General features: G+C 40.5%; 1 protein-coding gene across 1 annotated transcript in view; it reads left to right on the forward strand.

The window, feature by feature from the left end:
* Positions 1-24,858, forward strand: part of gcn1 (GCN1 activator of EIF2AK4) — a 123,692-nt gene that overhangs the window by 85,121 nt on the left and 13,713 nt on the right. The window contains exons 38-51 of the mRNA XM_048611272.1: positions 2,487-2,707; positions 3,000-3,068; positions 3,440-3,578; positions 5,149-5,345; positions 7,280-7,422; positions 11,221-11,338; positions 12,291-12,506; positions 16,102-16,266; positions 17,306-17,467; positions 18,220-18,312; positions 20,002-20,145; positions 20,522-20,791; positions 21,067-21,180; positions 22,198-22,428. Of these exons, the coding sequence (XP_048467229.1) occupies positions 2,487-2,707; positions 3,000-3,068; positions 3,440-3,578; positions 5,149-5,345; positions 7,280-7,422; positions 11,221-11,338; positions 12,291-12,506; positions 16,102-16,266; positions 17,306-17,467; positions 18,220-18,312; positions 20,002-20,145; positions 20,522-20,791; positions 21,067-21,180; positions 22,198-22,428 (2,282 nt within the window). The remainder of the gene's footprint in view (positions 1-2,486; positions 2,708-2,999; positions 3,069-3,439; positions 3,579-5,148; positions 5,346-7,279; positions 7,423-11,220; positions 11,339-12,290; positions 12,507-16,101; positions 16,267-17,305; positions 17,468-18,219; positions 18,313-20,001; positions 20,146-20,521; positions 20,792-21,066; positions 21,181-22,197; positions 22,429-24,858) is intronic.

Below are 24,858 nucleotides of genomic sequence, written 5' to 3' on the forward strand. Positions count from 1 at the left end.
AGGTGCAGTGCTGAATGATTGGAGGGCTGCTAATGTTGTACCTTTTTTGTTTGAAAAGGGAGTGAGTGACCTATTAATAACAGGCCAGTCAGTTTAACCACAGAGCAAATTATTGGAACTAATTCTCTAAACATGGAGAGTAATCAGAAGTGATCTATTAAGGAAAAAACATGCTTGAACTAAGTGACCAATTAGATTGAAGTTTTGAGGAAGTAATAAGGAGAATTTGTGAGGGTAGTGCAGTTGATGTGGCCCACATGGATTTTAGCAAGGTCCGTGGGATTCATGGGAACGTAGGAAGCTGGATCCAAAATTGCTCAATGGCAGGAAACAAAAGGCAGTTGTTGATTAGTTTTTGCAACTGGATAAGTTTCTAGAGAGTTCCACAGGATTCAGTGCTAGGTTCTCTGCTTTGTGCAGTGTATATTAATAATTTGGATGTAAATATAAGGGGTAGTGATCAAGAAATTTGCAGGCAACACAAAAATGGCCGCGTGGTTGATAGGAGGATAGGTGTAAATTGCAGGAAGAAATCATTGGTCTGGTCAGGTGAGCAGAAAAGTGGCAAATGAAATTCTACCCAGAGAAGTGTGAGGTGATGCATCTGGGGAGGTCAAACAAGCCAAAGAAACAGACAATGAATAGGAGAATGTTGAGAGGGGTAGAGGAAATGACTAATTGGTAACTGTGAATGTGTGTTAACCAGCAAGGCCAGATGCAGTATACTGCACATAGTGGAGAAAGGACAGGAAGGAAGCAGTGCAAGGTCTGGCCATCATTTTCCAATTGTCACTGAATACAGGTGCAGTGCTGAATGATTGGAGGGCTGCTAATGTTGTACCTTTTTGTTTGAAAAGGGAGTGAGTGACCTGCTAATTACAGGCCAGTCAGTTTAACCACAGAGCAAATTATTGGAACTAATTCTGTAAACATGGAGGGTAGTCAGAAGGGATCTATTAAGGAAAGATCATGCCTGAACTAAGTGATCAAACATTCAGAGAATGTTCACTGTCCCCTGGAGGCAACAGGACAGGTTAAGAAGGCATTTGGAATCCTTTGCTTTATTAGTCAAAATATAGAATATAAGAGAAGGGAAGGTTTGTTCGAACTAATCATTAGTTAGGTCACATTTTGAGGACTCTGCAACTCTGGTCATCTCACTGCAGAAAGACTGTAATTGTGTTGGAAGGGGGATTTAAGGAGTTGTCAGCCCTGGAAAAATGCAGCTGAGAGGAAAGATTTGATAAGCTGGGGTATTCTCGTTGGAATGGGGAAAGTTGAATGGTGGTCTGATTGAGATGTGAAGGGGGTTAGGATTAGGGGCCTGGATGGTTAGGGCACATTTATCTGCGCAGAAAAGTGAGAGACAAGGGGACAGATTTAAAATGGTTAATAGAAATATGAGAGGAGAAATGAGGCAAATTGGTTTTACCCAGAAGGTTGATAGGGTTTTGGAAGCTGCTGACTGACAAGGTAGTTGAGGCAGAAAGCCTGGACCTATTTAAAAGGTGTCTGGATATGCACCTCCAGTGCTGTACCACGCAGAGCTGTGGAACAAATGCTGGAAAGTGGAATTAGACTGGGGGAGTTGTTCATCGCTTGGCACCGAACATGTTGGGGCAAGTGGCCTCTTTCTATGATTCTAAATAGCCACCTAATCTATTTCTGGTTTGTTTCTTTTGAGAGATCAGTATTGACTCGGACACGCTGAGAACTCTCTGCTTCTGTTCGAATAGTGCCTTAGGACTTTCTCTATCTAACCAGCTGTCAGACAAGTCACTGGTCTAATGTCCTTTCCAAAGGATCACTTCCCTGAAAGTGCAGCTGACTGTTCTTTAATAACTGGTAGCCTGGGTGACTAATTGAACCTGATGGCATAGACCTGTGAAAGCAGTCCAAGATTGATCCACTCAGATCCAGATAACATAGTAACGAGGTGAGGTAAACCCAGATGGTCTCTTGTTCTGGCCCTGCTAACGCTGAATATTATGGAGCTGGGTAAGTGATATGTCTCAAAGGATTTAGTGTTAAATTCTTGTTGGCTGAACAGAAACTGCACATATATATAATCATGCTTGTGGACAGTATTAAACATGGGCAGAAGCAAAATACTGTCGACACTGGACCTAAACCGAAATGCTCAGCCAGTCTATCAGCAATCATAAAGACAGAAGTTAAGGTACTATATCACAATTGGGACCTTTCGTCTGGCCTTTTGGTAGGTCACTGACATGAAAGATCAAACTCTTTCTTTGGTAGATACTGGCAGACCTACTGAGTATTTCCAGCATCTCTGTTTAACAAATAAGATGAGTTTTTGTCTGAGAGCTGAGTGGGTCCTGCCCCAAAATAAAGCCCTTTGTGCCTCATGTTTTCAGTATTAGTGACAATGAAATATATTAAGAGCTGTTTAGTTTGCTTAGCTTTCTCATTCTAATTAATAAGAATGCACAGAATTGAAGTAATGTTTTACATTGTTTGTTCAGCAATCACACCTGTCTTGTTGGATGCCCTGACGGACCCATCCAGGAGGACACAGCTGTGCCTTCAGACTCTGCTCGATACCAAATTTGTCCACTTTATTGATGCACCATCTCTGGCTCTGATAATGCCAATTGTACAAAGAGCATTCCAGGATCGATCCACAGATACCCGTAAGATGGCTGCTCAAATTATTGGGAATATGTATTCCCTTACAGACCAGAAGGTAATGCTTGAAATATTGCAGGTGATGAACGTGTCCTTCCTAATTCTCCTGTATTATTGAAAATAGTTTAATTTCAGTTGATTACAGTGCAGTAAATAATGTAATCCAGTGGCCAGGTCAGATATCTACTTGGAGCTACAAGATAGATCTTTATCTATTAATCCAAAATAAAGCACGACTATCTTGTGTCATGTTGGGGAAGTCACTGTTAGTGATAAGGTTAACGGATAAGTGAAATGAGTATTGTCATCAAATCAGAATTGTTGACTTCTTTCCATTGGTATGGTTCCAGGATCTTGCACCATACCTGCCCAGTGTGATGCCTGGATTGAAGCTATCTCTGTTAGACCCTGTTCCAGAGGTAAGAATATTTACTATCTCCAGGTAACCTGATTCTGGCTACATTTAGAGATCTGGAACCAATTTCAAGGTAGCAGTTGAAAATAACTTATGTGACAAATAGAAGCATTAGCGATCAAGGATTTGATCCGTCTTTGCTTATGGTTGACTGCTTGGACTATTTTGAAGCCATCCCATACTTGGAGCTGCTCTTGGTGGCTGACCCTGACTCATCAGTTTGATGTTAGGTCATACTGTGTTATAGTTGCTTCAACCAAACCCGTATGCTTTCTTCAATTTGCAAACTCTAAGAAGCTGTTGAATCAGGCACAAACTTGGAAGATTTTTATTTTAGTGTTAAATCATGTTCATGCAGTTCTGTTATAATGACAGGTTCGTACAGTTTCAGCAAAAGCTCTGGGGGCAATGGTGAAGGGGATGGGTGAGTCGTGTTTTGATGACCTGCTGCCTTGGCTTATGGAGATGCTGGCTTCAGAGCAGAGTTCGGTTGATCGATCTGGTGCTGCACAAGGTGAGGAGTCCAGAACTTCCAAAAGAGGAAGTTCCTATAGTGGCTAATTAACTAGATACCATATTTCAGCCATACGTACAAAGGGAATGTCAGCAATAATTCTCTTGATGCCAGACGAGGAAACAGTTCATTGTGACTAATTTGTTTCCAACTTTAATCTTGTGTTCAGTGTTATGAGAACTTTGTTTCAAAAAAGCTCAAGTTTTTACAACGGAAACTTTGAAAAGGTTATTTAATAAAGTAGAATAGTTTGTTCTGCTTGTCTGATTCCTGTGACCAAGAGGTTGACTTCAGGCCATTGTGACATCCTCCTGAAGTTGACTTTCAACACCTCTTGTTTCTCTCAGATTTTCACTGTTCTTTCTCTCTCTGTGCGCCGTAGCCCACCCCACCCATTTATTTAGGTTATCAGGTAATTTTCTGTTGAATTCTCATCATGAGCTCTGTCACTCTGTCTCCAATTAGGAACTGAACAGAATTTGACTCAAACTTGCATCAGTCCTGCTTTTTGCCAGTAAATTTCACCATCTCTTATTTGAAAAATTTTATCAATAAATAGTTGAGCTATGAGTTGGTGGTCATCACTGGTTCGACCAGCTTTGTCAAGTAATCAAAGTCCATGCTGGTAGTTGGCAATTCATCTGCATTGTTTTGTTCTTGACATAAAATGCAACCAGCATCTGGTTTCAAGCCCTACTAGTAATTAGCAGGATCCTGTCTCGGGTCCAGCACCATTTCATGTTTTATCTAGAAGAGTGCAGGTGATGTTGATATGTCGACCTTGCACATTCAATCTGCTTTTCTCATACATGAGCCAATGGCTTTGCTAAACAATTCTGGACACACTGTCATGGCTAGAGGTTTTCTCATGTCTCTCACTTGACACCACAATGTTGTCATACATGAAGTCTTGAGAATAGTTGATGCAAGACCTTCCTTACAGATGTAACATATGAAGTAGATGTAGGAGTGGCCTGTAAAGCCCCATGAATCTGCTGTGCCTTCCTCAAAAGTCATGGTTGATCTTTGGCTTCAATTCCACTTCACTGTCTGACACCTTTATCATTAGAGAATCAATTGATATCAGCCTTGAATTTGCTAATTGATTAAGCATCCACAACCTTTAGTTGAAAGTTTAAAACATTCATGACCTGTTGAGTGAGTAACTGTCTTATCTGTGTCCGAAATGAACAACCCCTTATCCTGGGACCTAGTTCGAGACTGATAGCCCAGGAAACCCCTCATTATGTAGCCTGAGAGAAAATTTGGAACGTCCAATACGACGGCTTTAGTGCAGGAGTATCCATCATTGCATAGTTGTCCAGGAACAGTGTTCCATTTTGAGTTTTAGTCATGTGAAAATTGAACATTTACATTGCCTAAGGAAGATCACAGTAAAGGTGGGAAACTTAACATTCAATCTGCTGTCAATATGATTGGTCCATTTTCATACTCTTCTTAACATGTCTTTAGATACAAGTTCAACCACGACGATAATGCTGCATAAAATTCCATTGTTCTGTCAAAGGCAAAGCCATCAAGTTTTCAATATCTTGCCCTTGCATTTCAGGCCTGGCTGAAGTAATGGCTGGACTCGGAGTTGAAAAGCTGGAAAAACTCATGCCAGATATTGTGGCCACTGCCAGCAAGGTGGAGATTGCCCCACATGTCCGTGACGGTTACATGATGATGTTCATCTACCTTCCTGTGACCTTTGGAAATAAGTTCACAGCATATGTAGGACCCATCATACCTTGCATTCTGAAGGTAAAAGGCCATTTCTAAGTTGGTGAAACAGTTGCCATCCCTTGTGCTATCTGCACTTATCCCAGGTAGCCATCTTTATCTGAAAACCATTTGCCTTCACCTTCGGCAACGCTTAAAACTTATTCAGCCCACCAGTTCAATACTTGGAGATTTAAATGCACTGCTGTTTTCAGTCAAATTCTGATCTTTTAAGCTGCATCAATCAGGTGGTTGCACTCAGCTATGGAAGGCAGTTGGAAAGTGGGATTTTGGTTACACTGGTTTTACCATCCATCATGTAGAGTTCTCAGGCTTGTTAACACACTACCAGTTTACAATTTGGGCTGCATTGATTTACAGTAGGAGAAAGGGACAAAGTAATTCAATTGATTAAGGCTTTGGTTCTGGGATTTTTTTTGACTTAAATCCATATTTTTGAGGGAGGAAGATGAATGCTGCCTATAGTGCATGAGTATCAGTAACAACTGTAGGAAAACTATTGCCCGTCCAACCAGCCTTCCCTTTACTTGAGGGTAAATATGTGAGTGAGCATGTTATTAGATTTTAATACTTCAGTAAGAAGTATTACTGACGGAGAAATGTCTTTCATTACCAATGTACTTCTTTATAAATGCACAATGTGGTTGGATGTTCCTTTATTAAGGTCACTTTTTTCAACCATGAATGTTGTAATTTTAATTACTTGAAATTGTAATCTAAAACTTGCCTCTTGCATAGACAGCACAGATTAATTTGAGCTAAATTGAGAAAACGCTTGTTTTTTTGATAAAATGTGAAAATAGTTAACTTTTGAAGTTACTGAATGGGTGAATTTTAATATTCAAAAAACAGTGGGTTTGGTGACTAAGATGTTCAACTTGCTTTGCAGCATTCAGATTTTTTAAAAATTTTCATACCTTTCACGACCTCGACCTATTGGTTTTGAGTGTTAAAAATTCACATTTGTGTTGATTTTCTGCCCTCTTGGGGTAATTTCAAAGGATAATTTCAAAGGATAATTACCATCTTATTTAAAGCTGCACTTCTACAAAAAAAAATGGCTTCTCACTTTAGCTGGCATTAACCTATGTGGAAGAGAGGTAAGGACAGCTTTAGAGAGAAAGTAGATGTATTTACAGCCTTGCTTGTTGGATATCAGTGCTCCTGTAAACCCAGCCCACCAACCTCCCAAAGGATACATCACTCAGAATTGCACCTGACTCTTCTAGCCCTCCTGAGATCAAAGCCTCACTCAATGAAAGCACAAACACTAACGAGCCAAAAACATGTCATTGTTGCACAATGAATGACCAGCTCCTCTATCTTTGCCCAGTAGTGACATAGCTTGGCTGTTATCCTGCCCACCTAAACCAAAATTGTGGGTAACTGCTCCCTCACCAATTGCTTTCCCTGACCAGCATAACTTATGTTGATTGATTCAGTGTAACACTGAATCATTGTGTGGATATTCTGGACAATTAAGATTTCAGTTATGACCCCGTCTCAGTTCTTGTGTATATTAAAGAAACAAAAAGGAGTGATCTCATTGTCCAGCCCAGCATTCCTTTCTCCATCAACAGATTAAGTAGGCACTTGTCTCATCACTGTGGGGGTTCCTGCAGGTAAAGTCCCTGCACTTCAGTGTAACTCCTTAAAAAGTTTCGAATTGCCTGTGGGAGATAGCCTTGTGCAATACAGGGGAGCAGTTCTTGCTCTGTGCGCAAGAAGTCACACGTTATCTCGTCATCCATAATTCTACACAGTAGGATAACCTGTTATATGAGTATTTCCTTAGTGTTGCCAAGAAATAGAAACCAGTTCCTGCTGCAATATGAAAGTGGTTGCTTTTGATGTTAACTGTCAGGCATGGGCTACAGCATGAATATATCAGCAAGGACAGTGACAGTGAAGTCTTAAGGCATATAATTTTAACTAATATGAATTGCTTTGTATAGGCTCTCGCAGATGAGAATGAATTTGTTCGTGATACCGCCCTGCGTGCCGGACAGCGAATTATAAGCATGTATGCAGAGACTGCCATAGCACTGCTGCTCCCAGAGCTGGAGCAGGGATTGTTTGATGACAACTGGAGGATCAGGTACCAAGGACATTATATTTAATGTTAGACTAGCACTTGTATTAGAGTTTATTGTAAGTATTAATTATCAGATCATGTGCTCTATAAAGGAAATATGTATTTTGCTATAATTTTGAAAATGGAGAGGAGTAGCCATGATTCTTGTGTATGGCTTGCACAGCACAATTAAAAGGTGAACAAGTTTATAAATGGGGAAGTTGTGAAAGAATGCCCTGTGCATTTTTGTTTAATAATGACATTAGTTTTCCAGTTTCATAATTGTGTTTCTTGGGAACTTAGGGACAGGAAGTGACCATTCAGCCCTTTGACTCTGGTCTAGCGATCGGTTAAATCATAGCTTATCTGTACCTTAAAAACTGTTTACCCATCTTGTGTCCACATCATTTGAAAGCCTCATCAAACAAAAATCTGTCCCACTCTTGACCTTGTCCTCATATCCAGAGAAAAGAGTTTTTGAAATTTTCTACTGTCCTGTGTGGTTTCTGATTTCACTCCTGACTGACCAGCTCTAATTTTAAGATCATGTCTGATTGTTCTTGATTCCTCCATCAGAAGATTATAGTTTTTTCCTTATGTACCCTTTAAATTTATTTTATTATTTCAAATGCCTTGACTTCAGTCAAGGAAATAAGCTGTTTATGTGGCTTGCCATCATAACTTAATCCTTTAAGCTCCAATATCTCTGGTACAACACCAAGTTTTAAATTGTGCTATCCAAGATTGAATGCAGTGCTGAGATGCAGATGAAATCTGACACTTGAAGCTTCGCTTTTGCATTCCAGCCTCCCCAGTTGATGGCCTGTAATTAACATTGCACTTTTCATCTGACATTCTCACTCTTGGTGCACAAATTTGAAAGGACATGTTCACAGATTTCTGAACATTATTTATTCAGTTTAGAAATACAAGCATTACTCATCATCCAATGGGAAAAGGAAAAAAAAAGTTGAGCTGTCCACTTAAGAATTGCTCGCACAGGTTTCTGTAGCAGGCTTTTATAAGCTCAACGTGCTCAATTGGGATACCAAGGTGTAGAGCTGGATGAACACAGCAGGCCAAGCAGCATCAGAGGAGCAGGAAGGCTGACGTTTCGGGCCTCGACCCTTCTCCAATTGGGAGTTTTCATGTTAACATAACCAGGGGGAAAACTGTGCTTATTTTGTATCTGAATGTGAGTTGATCAGACCCATTGTGTTGTGTGATATTGATGGGCCGTCACTTTGATAGGTACAGCTCAGTGTACCTAATGAGACTTAATATCACCTGTTGTAAAGTGCTGCAGTTGCTTTGGTATTCTAGCATTGGGGTAAGCCTATTAAAACGAAATAGTGTGTAGAGCTGGATGAACACAGCAAGCCGAGCAGGAAGGCTGACGTTTCGAGCCTAGACCTACCTTCAGAAATGGGGGAGGGGAAGGGGGTTCTGAAATAAATAGGGAGAGAGGGGGAGGCGGATAGAAGATGGATAGAGGAGAAGATAGGTGGAGAGGAGACAGACAGGTTGAAGAGGCGGGGATGGAGCCAGTAAAGGTGAGTGTAGGTGGGGAGGTAGAGAGGAGATAGGTCGGTCCAGGGAGGACGGACAGGTCAAGGGGGCGGAGATGGGGGTGTGGCTTGAGGTGGGAGGAAGGACAGGTTAGGGAGGTGGGGACGAGTGGGCTGGTTTTGGGATGCAGTAGGGGGAGGGGAGATTTTGAAGCTTGTGAAGTCCACATTTTTCAAGGACCGCAACCCCCCCCCCCACCACAGTGGTCGAGAACGCCCTCGACCGTGTCTCCCACTTTTCCCGCAACTCATCCCTCACACCCCCTCCCCGCAATAACAACCAAAACAGAATCCCCCTCGTCTTCACGTACCACCCCACCAACCTCCGGATCCTCCGACACTTCCGCCATCTGCAATCCGACGCCACCACCAAAGACATTTTTTCCTTCCCCACCGTTATCTGCTTTGCGGAGGGACCACGGTCTTCGTGACTCCCTTGTCCGGTCCACACTCCCCTCCAGCCCCACCTCACCCGGCACTTTTCCCTGCAACCACAGGAAGTGCTACACCTGCCCCCATACCTCCTCCCTCACCCCCATCCCAGGCCCCAAGAAGACTTTCCACTTCAAGCAGATGTTCACCTGCACATCTGCTAATGTGCTATACTGCATCCGCTGTTCCCGTTGTGGCCTCCTCTACATCAGGGAAACCAAGCAGAGGAGGCTTGGGGACCGCTTTGCACAACACCTACACTTGGTTTGCACTAAACAACTGCACCTCCCAGTCGCAAACCATTTCAACTCCCCCTCCCATTCCTCAGACGACATGTCCATCCTGGGCCTCCTGCAGTGCCACAACGATGCTACCCGAAGGTTGCAGGAACAGCAACTCGTATTCCGCTTGGGAACCCTGCAGCCCAATGGTATCAATGTGGACTTCACAAGCTTCAAAATCTCCCCTCCCCCACCGCATCCCAAACCCAGCCCAGCTTGTCTCTTCCTCCCACCTATCCCCTCTTCCCACCTCAAGACCCACCCCCATCTCCTACCTACTAACCTCATCCCGCCCCCTTGACCTGTCCGTCCTCCCTGGACTGACCTATCTCCTCCCAAACTCCCCACCTACACTCACCTTTACTGGCTCCATCCCCGCCTCTTTGACCGGTCTGTCTCCTCTCCACCTATCTTCTCCTCTATCCATCTTCTATCCGCCTCCCCCTCTCTCCTTATTTATTTCAGAACCCCCTTCCCCTCCCCCATTTCTGAAGAAGGGTCTAGGCCCAAAACGTCAGCCTTCCTGCTCCTCTGATGCTGCTTGGCCTGCTGTGTTCATCCAACTCTACACCTTGTTATCTCAGATTCTCCAGCATCTGCAGTTCCTACTGTCTCTAAAACCAAATAGTAACTGTTATCATCTTTAATTTGTGCTGTGGCTGGTAAGTCAAAACTGGCACATGCTTATTTATTTACTTTGCTATCCTTCTACTTAGCAAGGAGAAGGGATTGTCACCCAGCTGCATTCAAACAGTGGTACCAGAAGTCTCAATACAATATACAAATCATGCAATGCTTTTGAAATCAATTTGACAACAGTTAAATAAATCTTGCTCTTCAGAAAATAGGGATGGGGGATTGCTTACAGAAGTTGCATTGGAAGAAAGATAGCAGGTTATTAGTACTTCCTTTTGGCTACCCTTCAAGTAAACTGGATAATGAGAGAAATTAAGCACTTCTATCAATCCTTCTGTAGAATAGTGAAATATTGTTGCTGGAATAAACTCAAAGTCTGACTGTTTCCCATGTCCTCCGTGCGTAGGCCCTGGAAGACAGCTGTGACTGAAGAGCACAAGCACTTTGGAGTTGTATATTCAATGTTGAGATTCAATTCAGCACCTGTTCCATACTGCCATGATTCATTTGTATTATAAGGAAATATGTTAAGCTTCCTACTTTTGGTATAGTTCTTTTCAATCACTGAATATGTTCCATCTGAGACATACAAAACTCCCTCTGTTCTAGCATTGTGGTTATGTCTGATTTGGATTGTGTACAATTTCTCTTGTGTTTCCTAATGCATCACCTATCTCTTCTCTCTTTAAGTGTTGAGAGGTTGTTTTTGGAACAGGGCCCTTGTAAACCCTGTGGAAAGCCCATGTGTTTGTTTGGCCCCAGTTTTCCTCTTCAACTCCACCATTTCCTTGTTACACCAACAAATTTATTTGTGAGATCATTTGAGACTGAATTGCACTTAATAAAAAGTCAGGACAAAACAGGCTAATGTAAGATATTTTATCCTTTTGTGGTTTGAATTTTAGGTTCAGTTCAGTCCAACTGCTGGGAGACTTGCTTTTCCATGTTTCAGGAGTGACTGGCAAAATGACAACAGAGACTGCCTCAGAAGATGACAACTTTGGCACTGCCCAGTCCAATAAGGTGAGAAATTGGCACAGCTACTGTACGGGGCATGCAGATTGTTAAATGTCCAACATCATCTATTAATGCGATTGGACATAAATCAGCATGGCTCAGAATATGAACCTCCATTTACAGACCTTTCAGTGTCAGTCCTTGCAATGTCAAGTTGTTGGTTTCGATCCATTTAACATATCCTAGGCCTTTGGCGTGATTTAACATAAGGACCTGCTTCTAAGCATCTTGTTGACTTATCAAACTTGTTCACATGTTATCAACATTATGTTTTATGTACCTGTGCCTTCAATGCCATAAAGAAGTAAACCTATCTCTACAAAGACTGAACAGGCTGATGCTCCTTTCTGTAGAAAACTAAAGGCTGAGGCATTACCCTGTTGAGAGTGTTAGAGATATGGAGGGATTTGATATGGTAAGCTTAGCAAATATGTTTCTGTTTGTGGGAATTCAAAAGTAGGATCCACAACTACAGTAAAAAAGAAAACACTGGAGATGCTCGGCAAGTCTGGCAGCATCCGTAGAGAGAGAAACCAAGTTAACACTTCGAGTCTGATATGTTCTGAAGAAGTCATAACTTACTCGAAACATTAACTGTATTTCTCTCTCCACAAATGCTGCCAGACCTGCTGAGTTTCTCTAGTACTTTCTGTTTTCAATCAACTATAAGATTTGCTTCTAATTGATCTAATAAAGATATCAGGAGAAATCCCTTTACCCAAAGAGATGTGGAAATGATGGAGTAATTGAAGCATGTAGCATGCATGTATTTAAGAGGAGCCAACATAAGTATATGAGGGACACTAGAAAAATATGCTGATCACCTTAGATAAAGCTAGATGAGAGAAAGCTAAAATGAAGCATAAACGCTGCAGCCCAGGTGGGCAGAATCCTGTGCTATAAACTCTGTTTTTGGATTTTTATTGATAGAACCTAACCTGGTGATCATAACTTTCAGGCTATTATTGGTGCACTTGGGCTTGAGAGGCGAAATCGTGTGCTGGCTGGTCTCTACATGGGTCGTTCTGACACCCAGCTGGTGGTGCGTCAAGCCTCGCTACACGTATGGAAGATTGTTGTGTCAAACACACCACGAACACTACGGGAAATCCTGCCAACACTCTTCACTTTGTTACTGGGTTTCTTGGCAAGTACCTGTGCTGACAAGAGGACGGTGAGTTAGAATCTTTAACTGTTGTCAAATTAATTTGCAGAGCAGCATTTTGACATACACAAAACGTTTAGAATAGCCACAGCATGAAATTATTGTGTTACATTTTAAATTCATTAAAATTAATCAGAATAATTCCTTCTAATGCCTTATTCACATAAACTACTTGTATCCTCAGCTGCAGTTCTGCATAAAAAGATGGCTCATGGCTCTCTGCTGTTATTGCCATGCCCACTGCACTGCAACCGAGTCAGAACACAAGCGTGAACTGGACAGAAAGGATTAATCCTGGCATGAAACCAGACTTAACACTGATCCAATTCTGACGCAAACAATGAAGCACTAATCACAAACTTCACACATGATAAAGCTGAAACGCAATAAATTTGAGTCAAACTTCAACTTCTTTCAAATAAATTTGATTTCGTTTGTTTGAAAAATTAGCCTAAGTAGAATCTATCAGAAAATATCTGACTCATTTAACATGAAGCCACATTAATGAACTTCTTGCTTTTAGGATAGTTATTAAGTGCACTGTTTCTTATTGAGAAAATATTAGTTATCCACGGAATCTTTGCAGATCAGTAGGACCTTGGATTAAATTAACTAATATTTAATTAACTAAATTAATAAAAAGAAAAGAGAGAAAGCAGGATGTATTTACATTACAGTCACAATGTGTTTGCACTGTACGAATATTTAAAACTTAACTGTCAGGAAAGGCTATTTTGAAGCTATTGGAATTTAAGCCCAAGCAAACAATCTGAATAAGTTGGCGCCTGTACTGTAGATATTCAGACTTGTAATGGTCGCTTAGAGGCATCTTGAGTCTCTTTTTGAACAAGCAGTAAAGATTTAATGAATAACAAATATGTGAGCTCTCCAAATATTCTAAATATCCAAAACAGGTTTCAATTTCTCAATTACATTGTGATGTAAACTGTGGAATTTATATCATATTGCTTAAATTGTAAATTTGGGTTTCTGGTTTTTAAGTCAAAATTGGTGAGTTCTTTGGTGTGTCTGAAGTTTATAATTAACTTCTAATTATTTCTGAAGCCATGATGATTTCTTTCAAAACAGTTTCTGAGGCCTGGCTTCAGAGTGAATGTGTTTTGTGCACAACTGATGGATGTTTGTTTATTTTAGCTTGTTTTGCAATTCAGTAAAATAAATGATGGAGCCCCATGGTCTGTGTTCTTTTTCAAGCTTAAGAGAAGCACCAGAAGCTGAGAGACACATTTGGGTTTCAATTTTGAGTAGAGCAGTCCTTTGAAGTCCTTGGAATAGAATGACTGTATAGACCTGTACTCCTGGGGAGGGAAGGATATATAGTGAACTAAGTTACCTTAGAGTGAAGAGTTAATGTTAGTCCCAGAGCAGAAATGTTGGCATAAAACTCTGAATAGGTTTCTTAAAGCTGAGTGCATTTAAGCAGGTGTCTTATAGCTCCAGGAAGAAGCTATCTGCAGTTCCAATCTAAAAATTGATGTCAAAAGTGATTAAACTTGACTGAGGTGTTAGATACAGAGACTCTGGTGCAATCGTTATATGAGCAGTGTTTTGAGTACTGTACCAGAGATGTGATTTTGGCACTATGCAAAAGCTGTTTTGTTTCTCTTTTATTTTTAAAGAAATGTTTAAACATCTTTCAATTTGTATTATAAGTAGAATGGCTTGTTTTGTTTAATCTTTTTTCTTTTGTTAATGAACTTCTCTTTAATTGTTAAAGTAATATATGCAACATTGCATGCTTATATTTCAATAAAAGACCATTTAGATCATATTATTGTTTTGATTTTAACTATCGAGCCAGGTTCCTGCCTGGAAACTGATCTCCTGGTAACAACATAGCTGAGATCATAACATTAACTGATGAAGTATAAGGCTCTTCCTGGGGCTCACTGAGTTGATCCACTAAATCTAAACTGTGGTCCATTTGGGTACTGTTCACTTCTTTCTTTGTGACGAATAAGCTGTTTTTAATCATGACATAGAGATGATATGATTAGCCTTTGAGCAGATTGAGTGGAAAAATGGACCAAGATTGTGGTTCCTGCTCCCTATCTATTGACTCCTGTCGTTAATCACACGTTTAGACTCATTGGGCAAGGGCAGGACCAAGTTCCACACAAGCTTCTCGCTCCCTGTTCCCATAACCAAACAATTTTCTGCAGTACCTAATGTCAGAGCTTACAAGTGAATAATTTGGCTGTTTGTTGTTTAGTTCCCTGAAACTAGAAGTGGGACAAGGGAGACAGAACCAGACTTCATATTTTTCAAAATTCAACATCAGCCAAGAAATTGAAATGGAATTTTGTCTTTTGCATTAGGTGCCCAAATAAGTACCATCCAGGCAGTGTAGTAAGCATTTGGTGGAGGGGTTGTGGGGAGCTTTGAGAGGAAAAGGACCACAACTAATTGAAAAGCCACAAAATTCAAGGGTGATAGATGAGTCGTCAGGTGATACTATTGTCACTAGCTGTAGTCACCAGTTGGCTTCTCTACTCCTCAATCTGTCAGTGACACTCTCCACCAGATTGCATCCATGCTATATTTTTGGCATGAGAAATATTGCAGAATTATAACAGATGTTGAGTGAAAATGTCACACTGACGCAAGATGTTAAAAAAAATGGATAAATGCAATGTGCTACTGAGCAACAAGCAAACATGAGCAAGTACACAAATGAATCACCATAAACAGGTGTCATGCTCTTGTACCACAGCAATGTAAGGTTGATCACCAACCTTTTAGTTATTACTCATTTCAGAATGACAACCTCATTCCAAATTTAAGCACCTCAATAAATTAAAAGCGTCATTGGTCCTGCTCTGAGTAATTTGTAGCTATATAGTGGTATGGTTACTTCTGTGTTACATGGTTGGTCCTGTCTGATTTAAAAAGTTGTTTAAATATGATGTGCATTTGCTTATGCAGCCCCCTCAACAACCAAAATGTTGAATAAATAAAATTGTGAATTTTGTGAGCCAACTCATCATGCAAACCATCCTCGACTGCACTTCAATTTTTCCCAGTTCTGATGGAAGCTTGTCAGTCTGAAACATTTTACAATGTTTCTCTCTCCACTGATGCTGCCAAACTTGCTGAGTTATTTTCAGCTCCTTCTGTGATTCTCTAATGCTATTCAGAATTTCTATCTGTGAATAAAATGGCTTCTGATTTCCTCCATGTTACGTGCTACAGTTGACATACCTACAACACATACCCATAATTGGAGCAGGTTTAAGGTTGATATTGGAATCTGAACAATCATAAAGGTCCTAAATTGTAGAGTGTCATATAATAATTGTCTTTCAGAGCTATGAGCCAGTTAGATGATTGGATTAATGGCACTGTCCCACTACACAACTCATTGGCATATCGAATTATTCCAGAAGCACATGACAAACCAAGGCTCAGTTAATTGTCTGTTGGTATAGCCTTTGGATGTGCCACTTTGTACTCTGTACACTGTGGTTTATACAGGGATATTCAACCGTTCTGAAAAGCAAATTCAGTTTTAAAATTCAAAATTTTGTCAATCTGAGACCAAATAGGATTTCCTACTGACATGTGATTAACTTTCTCCCTGTAGATTGCAGCAAGGACACTGGGTGATCTTGTACGGAAGCTTGGAGAAAAGATTTTGCCAGAGATCATTCCAATCCTGGAAGCAGGGCTAAAGTCAGAGAAGAGTGATGAGCGACAGGGAGTCTGTATTGGTCTCAGTGAGATCATGAAGTCAACCAGCAAAGACGCTGTAAGTAGCTCATTATATTTAGTTTTAGTAGTCATATGGTGTCACTATCATGTCCAAGAGCTTTCAGGCTACCAAAATTTTGGTTAACTTTGCAGGTAAAGGGTGAATTTTCTGAAGTAGGTGGGGAGCAGTCATGTAAAGTCACATATTTAACACATGAGCAGGGCACCTGCTAATATCACACCGTCACCTCCTCCTTTGCCGTTGTCACAAGTAAAACCATTGCTCTCTCTCACCCTGATCATTCCTCCAGTTTGGTCCTCGTCTCTACTCAAGTGTTGACTATAAATTTGAATGGTTATGATGCCAATCCATTTAACTATTCATTGTTTAACCTGGTTAAACAGCATAAAATTCTGGCCTGTGGTGTACTCTCAATTTTAATCATTCTGTCATCAAAGTTACCACTGACTGTAATTCCTCCCTAAGCTTTTCTACCTCCTATTACTCCTTTAAGACACTCTTTAAATCCTCTTTGGTCAAGTCCAAAGTCATCTACCCTAATACCTCAGTATCAGTGCGATGTTCCTTGTAATATTTTGGCTGCACAAATACAGTTGTTTATGTTGATGTAGGTATTTCCTAATCAACTTTCTCGCCTACAGAGTAGGTGGGACTTGAACCTGGGCCACCCGGCTCAGAGGTAGGGACACTACCACTATGTCTAAGAACCTTTTTGTTGGTGCAAGTAGGTAAGCATATAATAATTGCTTAATATATTTAAGGAAATGTTCAGGCTATGGTAAAGAATGCTAATATAGCTTCAAATATTGATGAAAAGCCACTGAAGTGCTGGTTTAAGTGGTTTTCTATTAGCAGGTGCATGCAGTACAAGCAAATTGAAGAGGTGAATGCAGAGAACTGTATAATTTCAAGCGAAATGTTGGCAAGAGATGGAGTTGAGGGTGTGCAGTATTTCATATGCACTTTGTGGCTAGACAAATGTGGTGTTAATTCTCTCTCGTTTCACCAAGTAACCCTGCTCTGATTTAATTATTTAATTCATGGTGATTCGGACTGTTTCTGCCTCTGACGCTAGGTGCTTGTCTTCTCCGAGTCTCTCGTTCCCACAGTGCGGAAGGCCCTCTGCGACCCTCTTGAAGAAGTTCGAGAGGCTGCATCCAAGACTTTTGAACAGCTTCACTCAACAATTGGATACCAGGCATTAGATGATATTCTGCCATTCCTGCTGGATCAGCTTGTGAGTGTTTGGAGGAGGCGAGGTTAGATTAGAATTTTTAAAATCTCAAACTAGACTCCAAGTATCCCCATGTCACCCTGACTTCTTGTTTTAAAGTGACCAGATTGGGACAAATTGGGTGACTGTGAAAATGTTGTAATGAGGTTCTGAGCCTTACATTTAACCCATATTACAGAGTTCATTTTGACTGGTTGGGTTTGCCAAATCTCGTCTGCTTTCTTACACTCCAAATAACCTAGCTTTTTGATAAAACAATCGAACGTTTTTTCCATATTGCTTGCTGTCAGGTTTTATTTAAAAATGCTGTGACTTGCCTCGGAGAGTTTTACAATGTTAAAGGCATAGTGGCTCAGTGATTAGCACTGCTGCCTCACAGTGCTAGGGACCTAGGTTCAATTCCACCCTCAGGTGACTGTCTAGGTGGAGTTTGCACATTCTCCCCGTGTATGTGTGGGTTTCCTCCGGGTGCTCCGGTTTCCTCCCACAGTCCAAAGGTGTGCAGATTTTATGGATTGGCCATGTGAAATTGCCCACGGTGTCCAGGGATATGTAGATTGGGTGGGTCAGCTATGGGAAATGCAGGGTTTCAGGGATAGGGTAGGAGGGGTGGGGTCTGGGTGGGATGCTCTTTGGATAGTTGCTGTGGACTCAGTGGGCCAAATGCCCTGTTTCCACATTTGTTGGGATGCTATATAAGTGCAAGTTATTGTGTGTATACGTGGTTGGATCATTAACTATCGTGTCCTTTGCAGAACAGTGAGGAAATGTCAGATTTTGCTCTGGATGGATTGAAGCAAGTGATGGGAGTGAAGAGTCGTGTTGTTCTTCCTTACCTAGTGCCAAAGGTACATTGCCAGCACATAAACCTGGACATTGCTCAGTATTCAACCATCCAGTGAGAGAAATGACCAAAAGGGACATTCTATTATAAGACCTTTGAAAAATAAAATTTCCTGAATGGGGGAGGAATATACTAGCTGTTTCATCAGTGACTGGTGGAGGGTAATTTTGGGAATAGCCTCATGACCATTAAATCATGTAGCTTTCTGACAGTACAAACATAACTACCCTTCTTTAAAAAACTAACACATATACACATCAGAGAAAAATCAAAAACAAACCAAAAATACGGCATTGTTAACTTAAAAATACTAATTGACAGTTAAACTTGGGGAAAGGGATAAGTCACAGATTGTCCCCAGATGTTCTGTATCCAAAATTATTCTGCACATACAACCTGCTGGAACTGGGGTGCCTTCCTGGAACAGTTACACATGAACTAGACTCACAGCAGGAGCAGGAGTAAGCCACTTGACCCCTTGATCCTGTCTTATCATTCAATGAAATCATACCTAGTCTGATTACTGCACATTCCTACCAACACTCAACCTTTTAAAAAGTACTTGGATAAACACTTGAACTGTTATAACATTCAAGGCTATGGGCCTAGTGCAGGAATGTTGAACTAGTGTAAGTGGTTGGTGGTACAGAATCAGTGGGTGAAAGGCCTCTTCTGTACTGTATAACTCCATGATAACCCCCAAAAACGTTTTAGCCACTTCTTAACAAGGATCTAATTCCCTCTTCCTTAAAATTATTCAAGGACACTACTTCTACCGCTTTCTGAGAAATATAATGCCAATAATCATGACTACCTTGTGAGAAAAATATTCTCCTTATCTGTCTTAAATGTTTTTAAACAGTGATCCTAGTTCAGGCTTTTCCCACAAGTCACCTCTTAATGTTCTAAACTCCAGCAGATATAAGCCTAGCCTGTCCAACCTTTCTCCATTCAAGAAACTCCCCTTATTCTAGGTATTAGTCTAGCAACCTTGCACTGAATTGTTACCAGTACATTTATATCCTTCCTTGACTAAGGAGATCAATACTGTGCACAGTACTCCGGATTTGGTCTAACCAATGCTTTGTATGGCTGAACCATAATTTCCCTTGTATTAATTCTACTGACATTAAATAATAACTATTAGCTTTCCCAATTCCTTTCTATGCTTGCATAGTAACCTTTCTAAGATTCACATATTAGGGCACCAGGTCTCTCTGCATCTGTAATCTCTCACTGTTTAAATAATACCTTTTATTAAAAAATTTCCTGCCAAAATTTGACAATTTCATATTTTACCACATCTTACTCAATTTGTCAGATCTTTACACACACATTTATCCTGTCCATATCCATGTACCATCCTTTTGTTATCATCACAACTTTACTTTCCTACCTATCTGTATTATCAACAAATTTAGCAGCATACCTTCAGTTCTAATCATCTAAGTGATTTATGTAAACTGTAAAAGGTTGTAGGGCCTAATGATGTCCTTATATGCTGTAACCATTCTTATGATTCTAGATTCCTGTCTCTACTCTAACCCAGAAACTTCTGCAGATAATAAAAACTTGGCACAGAGATGTATTTTTGGGCATTCCGATTCCTAGCAGCACAGATGGACACTAGTTTGGAAGCTTGTACAACCAAAAGGTGTCTTTTTCATTTATCTGTTTCTCTTATTCTCTGCAGCTTATAATGCCACCAGTTAACACCCGGGTGCTAGCTTTCTTGTCTTCAGTGGCAGGTGATGCGTTGACTCGCCACCTCAATGTGATCCTACCTGCTGTGATGACTGCATTGAAGAATAAGATGGGAACCAGCGAAGAGCAAGAGGTGAGAGAGAGTAGGAAGATAGCACAAATGGTGCAATCCAGTGCCACTGTCAATGAATAGCAAACACATGGCTTGTTTTCACAGACCTACAGTTCTGGAAATTAAATTATGTAGACATCCACTTGTATTGCAAAATTATCTTGAAGGTTCTTGTGCAGACATCATTGTCCCACCTAAAGGTTTTAGAAGAAACCCCATTAATAACACACAGGTTTAACCCATATTGTCAAACAGTTTTAATAATAACAGTCTCTATGAATTTGTTCTTAATGTAGCTCCATGATAGGCTGATACATTGATGTTGTGTTCCTTTAGTGCCTTGTGACAGCTCTCAACTTTTTGTCATCTCCTAATGAGATATTTTCCTTTCTTGTAGGAGCTGGCTAACTGTCATACAGTGATTCTGTCTGTGGGGGATGAGGTTGGTCAAAGGGTCATCCTGGAGGATTTGCTGGAGGCAACAAGGAACCCAGATGTTGGGATGCGCAAAGCTGCAGCTACAATCATCAATGCTTACTGTTCTAAGACCAAAGTTGATTATTTTGCCCACGTCAGGAACCTGATGTCTGGCTTGATCAGATTGCTCAATGACACGGATGAGACTGTCCTGAATGAAAGTTGGGATGCTTTAAATGCAATAACCAAGGTACTAACTGTGTCTCTATGTGCTCAGTCCTTAGCTGTTTGTATTATATTGAAGCTTTATAATGGACATCAATGACCAGAGAATTAATCATTCACCTTTGGCGCACTGCAGGATCTGTTTAATATTCTAGTGGAGTGTTCACTCTGAAGAAAAACCTAACTTAGAATTTATAAGTTCTACTGAAGCTATATCTTTGGCATTTTATTGTGGATTTTAAAAAAAACTCTACTGGCTAGCATTTTAGATTTATGTGACTTTTTTTCCCCCTCTCTCAGAAATTAGATGCTGGAAGCCAGTTATCACTTGTGGATGATCTGCACAGGGATATCCGTGCAGCAGCTGCTGAGGCCAAAGGGGAACATCTGCTGGGATTCTGCATTCCCAAGAAGGTAATAGAATTTGTGTCAGGAGTCAAATTAGTGCATTCCATAATTGCAAATAAGAAAAGAGAAAATTTACAGAGTGTCTCTCTAAATCTCACGACGTCCAGAAATGTTTTACAGTCAACAAAGTGTCATCACTGTCACAGATGTAGGAAATGCAGCAGCCGGTTTGCACATGCCAAGCTGCCACATGAGCAAAATGATCTGCTTCAGTGAAGTCAACTGAGGGTTAAACAACACCACCCACTGCTGTTGTTCAAAATAGGACTTTAGAATTTTTTGCATTTATCCAAATAGCATCTAATTTGCAAAGTAGCACTTATATCGGTATAATACTCAATGTAACAATCTGGAATCCATGACCTTCTGACGCAGAGGCAATAGTGCGACCATTGAGTCACAGTGATGAATGGGAAATGGGGTGTGTTCAGTTAACTCCATATATGCTGTGGGTAATTCTCCCAGAATAATGAGTGCAAATGAAATGTTTGCTTTTCAATATATATTTGGTGTGCACTGGAGAGGAGCACAATAACAGGACCCACTGAAAGCTGCACAGAAATAAATTTTAAGATGTAAAGAAATGGCAAAATTTGAGGAATTGTGAGTTACTGCATTGATATTTTGGAATGGAATCTGAAGGGGAGAGGAAGATCAATTAAGGATAACAGTGGCCTGTGAATTGACAGTTGATTAATACCAGAAATGAAGCTGTTCACATAACGCCAAGGAGTGGGGCATTGAGAGAGAAAGAGACTGGAGATGGGACTCATGGGTGGAGTGTTCATGAAGCACACTACAATGATTTTCCTCCTGATTAGTTAAGTCTCAGTATTCAATCCTGTCATATTTTCGCACTCATTCTCACGGCACCATACAGGGTATCATGTTTGAATCCTAAGAGAGGCATTTGGTCATTTAAAATATGCTAATGTAATTAAAATAAGCTGAGTGCATAAACCAGAGTACTGAAGTATCGACTAAATGCTTGCTGGCTAGAATCAACATTGTGTTTCGTTGCAGGGTGTTACTTCGATCCTACCTGTTCTGAGAGAGGGTGTATTGACAGGAAACCCCGAGCAGAAAGAGGAGGCTGCCAAGGCCCTGGGCCTTGTTATCAAGCTAACATCCGCAGAAGCGCTGCGACCATCTGTAGTTAACATCACTGGACCTCTGATCCGTATCCTAGGTGACCGGTTCAGCTGGAATGTGAAGGTGGCTCTTTTGGAAACTCTCAGTTTGCTGCTTAGCAAGGTAAAAGCAAGAGTCTCAAATATGGAGTGTGCGATACGCCTCCCCATTTTAGTCACTACCTAATCCCATATAATAAAAGAGAATGTGTTATTGTTATGGCATAAGAAATGAAGAAGCTGTCACGGAAGGCAAGTAGTTTATACTTTTGAATCTTTCCAAGGATAATGAGAAATTCCAAATTTGGACCAGAAAGATAAAATGTCGCTCATACATGAAAGAGGACATTTGTGATGTATAGGATACATATCAGAAAAACAGACCATTCAGTCCCTCGAGCCTGTTCTGACATTCAATAAGATGAAAACTAATTGGAATTCCACATTCCCCCTTGATAACCTTTATTCCCTTGCCTGACACAAATCTACCTATGTCAGCCTTAAGAATATTTAATGACCCAAATGTCCTCTTTTGAGGCAGAGTATCCCAAAGTTGCACAACCCTCTGTAAGAAAAAGTAATCTCCTAATCTTCTATACTTCAGTCTTGTACCCTTCAATCATTTAGACTGTAGTGCAAACAAGTCCAGCCCGTCGACCCTATCCTCATAAATTCCATTTCAGGAATTTATCTGGTGAACCACCTCCAATGCTTTTTACATCCTTCCTTAAGGAAATCAAAACTGAACACAGTATTTGAGAATTGGTCTCACCAATGCCCTGTGTAACTGAAACACAACATTCTTTTATGTTCAGTGCATCTCTTAATAAAGGATAACATCTGTTAGCCTTCTTGATAATTTAGCTGCCATGCATTACTCCCCTCATCTAAGTTATTGAAATTTATTGTAAAAAGTTGTAGCCCCAGCCTTGAGGGACTCTGCTCATCACATCCTACCAACTAGACAAAGACTAATATATGCATATTCCCTGTATTTTGCAAACTAGCCAATATTCTGTCCATGCTCATATGTTACCCCTATACAATAAGCTTTCATGTTTTGCAATAACCTCTGCTGTGGCATCTTTATTGAAGGTTTTTTGGAAATCCAAAGATTTCTATGTTGGCTCAATTTCCTTTTCACTTCACTGTGTCATCCTGCAAAAAACTCCAATAAACTGGTTAAACGAGACCTTCTTTCTTAGAAAAAGGCTGACTTTTCCCAACTACTTTGAAACTTTTTAAGTTTGGAGCTATAATTCCTTTAATGATCAATTCTAACACGTTCCATCCAACAGATGTCAAGCTACTTGGACCATAGTTTCCTATTTTCTGTCTCTATTCTTGAATGGAGGTTATATTTGCTGTATTGTATCATATTTCTTACAAAATGTATTTGCATTAAATTGTCAAACTTAACCTATGAAAGATTGCTGCATTTGTTACCATTGATTTGTTGAATCCACAACAGCAGAGGACAGTCTTTGACTTCTTTCAAACAAACTCCAAGCGTGCTCAAGTACATGGAGTACATTCAATTCTTGCTTTAATGGCAAGTCTACATTTTATCTCTTGCTGTTCTTAAATCATTCTAGCTTTTGCCTTGAAGACCTAACTCTCCCATCTAATTTTTCAGGAATGGAGGCGCTATGACGTCACGTCACACTGTAATCTTTCAGGATCATGACACTCTCTTCCCACTCCACTACTGTCCACCTTTTTAATATAAACTCATTGTACAACCACAAATATTCCTGTCAAATAAATTAATAGATTTGACATTAGAACATTAAAAAAAGTTTACGTCTTGTGTTTACATGGTGACTACACTCTGACCAGCCACCCCTTTTTTAAGGTATTGTATTTCTTTAATTAGCTCACTCTCTCACTACTGTACTAATTAACATAACCACCTTTTACTGGCCTCCCATCTTCTCAATGTCAAATACCCTTCAATATTTGGGTCCCATCCTTTGTTTCTCTGCAGCCATACCTCTGTAATGCTATCAGGTCAAACATATTTGACCTCTGTTAACAGTTCTTCCATTTTGCTATGAATGCTTGACACATTAAAATACTCAGTCTTTAACTCTGTCATGGTAGTATTTTTGCAGTCTCTGGCCTTATCTGCTGGTGCATGCTTCAGTTTATGGTCTCTGGCCTTTCCTGCCATACTCCAGCTATCATTTCCAAATCACTACTCTGCTGTTTTACCTCATCGCTATTACATCTTTTCTCACATTAAACAAAATAGTTGGGCAGAAGGGATAAAGATTTCTCGACTATGCTAGCTATATGACTGGCGAGAACATTTTTCAGGGCATAATAAAGTGGAATTTGAGAGAAAGTTAGTTAGTGAGAAAAACAGAAGAAACAGGACAGGTAAACATTTATTTTGGGAATGACCCCCTAACAGTAATTACATCATAGGGCATGGTACACAGGAAGAAATAAGTAGAGACAACAAGATGCAGGGCTGGATGAACACAGCAGGCCAAGCAGCAGCATAGGAGCAGAAAGGCTGACGTTTCGGGCCTGGACCCTTCTTCAGAAA

The sequence above is a fragment of the Rhincodon typus genome, chromosome 24 (genome assembly GCF_021869965.1).
Source record: "Rhincodon typus isolate 14 chromosome 24, sRhiTyp1.1, whole genome shotgun sequence".
Classification (NCBI taxonomy): domain Eukaryota; kingdom Metazoa; phylum Chordata; class Chondrichthyes; order Orectolobiformes; family Rhincodontidae; genus Rhincodon; species Rhincodon typus.